Source organism: Montipora capricornis, chromosome 13, assembly GCF_036669925.1.
Source record: "Montipora capricornis isolate CH-2021 chromosome 13, ASM3666992v2, whole genome shotgun sequence".
Taxonomy (NCBI): domain Eukaryota; kingdom Metazoa; phylum Cnidaria; class Anthozoa; order Scleractinia; family Acroporidae; genus Montipora; species Montipora capricornis.
The window spans coordinates 13405390-13407889 of NC_090895.1; the positions used below are offsets into that span (position 1 = coordinate 13405390).

The window sequence follows — 2500 nt, forward strand, 5'->3', positions numbered from 1 at the left end:
CCTTTCAAAATAGCCTCCCTCAGGGATACTTGCCACTCACGATCTAGTGTCACACCATCTGAAGGTGGCTCAAGACAAGATAAAAAATACAAATTACCAAAATAGAGGGCAATCAATGTGCATGCATTACTACCCAACCGACCCAACAGTGTGGACTGACCGAAATTCACTGGAAAACTCCACTCTGTAATACATGGGGTATGAGAGCTGGGAATCCCATACAAAGGTGAAGCATGAACTTGTGGTGAAACAGTGGCTTGATGTGTGAAAGGTGCTCCAGAGGCAACAGGAGTGACACACACTGTGTGGGAGCAATTTGCTGGACTGGCACAGTTGAAGCAGTGGTTTGAAGTGTGGCAGGTACAGCGGAGGCAACAGAAGTGACTTGCACTGTGTTTCCTGAGGTCGTGGCAGCAGTTTGCTGGACCGTCACAGTTGAAGCTGGCACAGGTATGGAAGGTACAGTGGAGGTGCACGTAGAGCGTGTGACTGGCACTGTGGTTCCTTGAGGGGCAGAATTGGATTGCTGGACTGGCACTGTTGAAGAAATCATTTGACCTGCTGCTATATGAGGTATACCACCTGCAAGACTATTGGCCTGTCCAGCGGGAGAGTTAAGTGCAGCCTTTCTTTTCTGGTGATATGTACTCCACCAGTTCTTTATCTGGTTCTCCTTCAGGGGTTCAATGCAACGCTGTTTCATTACTTCCACGACATCCTCTGGTTTAGCACGAATACCACTCGTTGCTTGGCGGTCATAAAACTCGATCATTACCTCTTTCTGAGCCATGGTAAATTGCACCCGCTTTGCTCCACACTTTTTTATAGCAAAGCCCTCTTTTGGCTGTCGTTCTGTATGAAGATACTCTGCAACCGGACTCTTATTGACTGGCTGCAAGGGCACTGGTGCATACTGTATAAAGTACACACTGTATGGTTCTCTAGTTTGACCACCAGTTTGGTTTCCTGCAGTTCTGGCTTCGTGTGATACATCTTCTTTGACTGTTGCTCCCGTGGCACCTGCTATTGGCACACTTCTCCCTGACAAGGACTGAAGCTGCGATTTGGTTTTACTCAGGGTCTTTCCAACTCCGACTAATGAGCGACAAACAATGCCACCAGAAAATTCACCATCAACAGGAAAGGAAAAACTGCCAAACAATAAGATGTCTTTCAGAGTTCCCACACTTTTGGGTGCTTTCTTTCTGTCAATTAACAACTGGAAGCACGAGGTGTTCTTTATACTCTGTAAATAGGCAAAAAATGTTGGTTCAGACAACTGGACACTGATGGAACACAGCTGCTATGAAAGGATTTATACCGAACTGGATTAAAGTGCCAATGACTTAATTTGTTTTATTTTCTCACTTGACCATGCATGCAGTTTTCAATTTGAACCAATGCAAAAACTATTTTAGAAATCATTCAATTTTGCTGCCATTTTGGCTCACCAGTAGTCTTTGTCTTCTATCAAGTGTAGATTCACATAAGAACATACCTCATGGGCTCTTTAAGAGTAGAAACAGCTGAAGACATCTCCCAAAAGTTGCATAACTAAATAAAAAAATAAATTTAAACTAATTCATGTCTTGTATGCCCACCCAGGTGTTTCAAAAGAAGACCACTAAACTCTTACAAAGTTAAAATGAATGTATTAAAGCATACTGTACATACACTGTATATGTTTCTTGAAGATGCTTAAAATCCATAAAAGGTATTTTTAAAAGGATGGTTTGAGGTTATCTCAATAAAAAAAAAAACTCCATAACATTGTATATACTGTACATGTAGTATTTTATAGTAGCCAATTGTAGATGCTCTTACCCCTATCAGCTCACCAAGCTGTTCACCACTTTGCAAGTTGTTCCCGACACGGACCCATCGGACAATTTTGTGGGTGATGTGTGCAAAATGTGTGTCTGGCACTATTTTGCCCTCGCCTGCCTCAAAGTTATTGTATTCGACAAGTGACAAGTTAAATGACTGATTGACTTCAGCCAGGTACAGAAGCAGTCCAGTGTTGTGATAGTGCGGGCCATTGCCTAGCAAACAAACAAGAAATAAGTATTACAATGCGTACATATTGGTTGATGGTTAAAATACCTTATTTGGCCTTTTTTTCTGAAAAAATTATATTAAATAAAATATTATGCTTAAAACATTTAGACTATATATTTGCCTTATATAATAATTTATACCTGTACCTACATGTACAGGTGGATGCTTGTAAATATGCATCTGCATGTGGATTGATAAAACTCAAACACAGAAAAGACCTCCCTTTTCAGCTCTTTGACCCTTAAGCAACTATCTAAACATCAGAGTACATCGTTTCGGTTCTTGTGGTATAATGTTTGACACAAAACAAACAAAAATATTAAAAGAATCCACTCCCATTACATTGACTTGTGTCCATCTACTTGACTTTTGCATTTCTTTTTGCCTGCCTATAATTATACAGTGGAACCCTGCCTCACAGCCACCCCTTTAAAACGGCCAG

General features: G+C 41.1%; 1 protein-coding gene across 1 annotated transcript in view; it reads right to left on the reverse strand.

Annotated features, from left to right (window-relative positions):
• The window catches only part of LOC138030563 (uncharacterized), a 9447-nt gene that overhangs the window by 686 nt on the left and 6261 nt on the right, over window positions 1–2500 (reverse strand). Inside the window, exons 7-9 of the mRNA XM_068878460.1 lie at window positions 1825–2042; window positions 1499–1554; window positions 1–1246 (exon numbers count right to left, since the gene is read on the reverse strand). The exon at window positions 1–1246 is cut by the window's left edge and continues 686 nt beyond it. Of these exons, the coding sequence (XP_068734561.1) occupies window positions 1240–1246; window positions 1499–1554; window positions 1825–2042 (281 nt within the window). The 3' untranslated portion in view covers window positions 1–1239. The remainder of the gene's footprint in view (window positions 1247–1498; window positions 1555–1824; window positions 2043–2500) is intronic.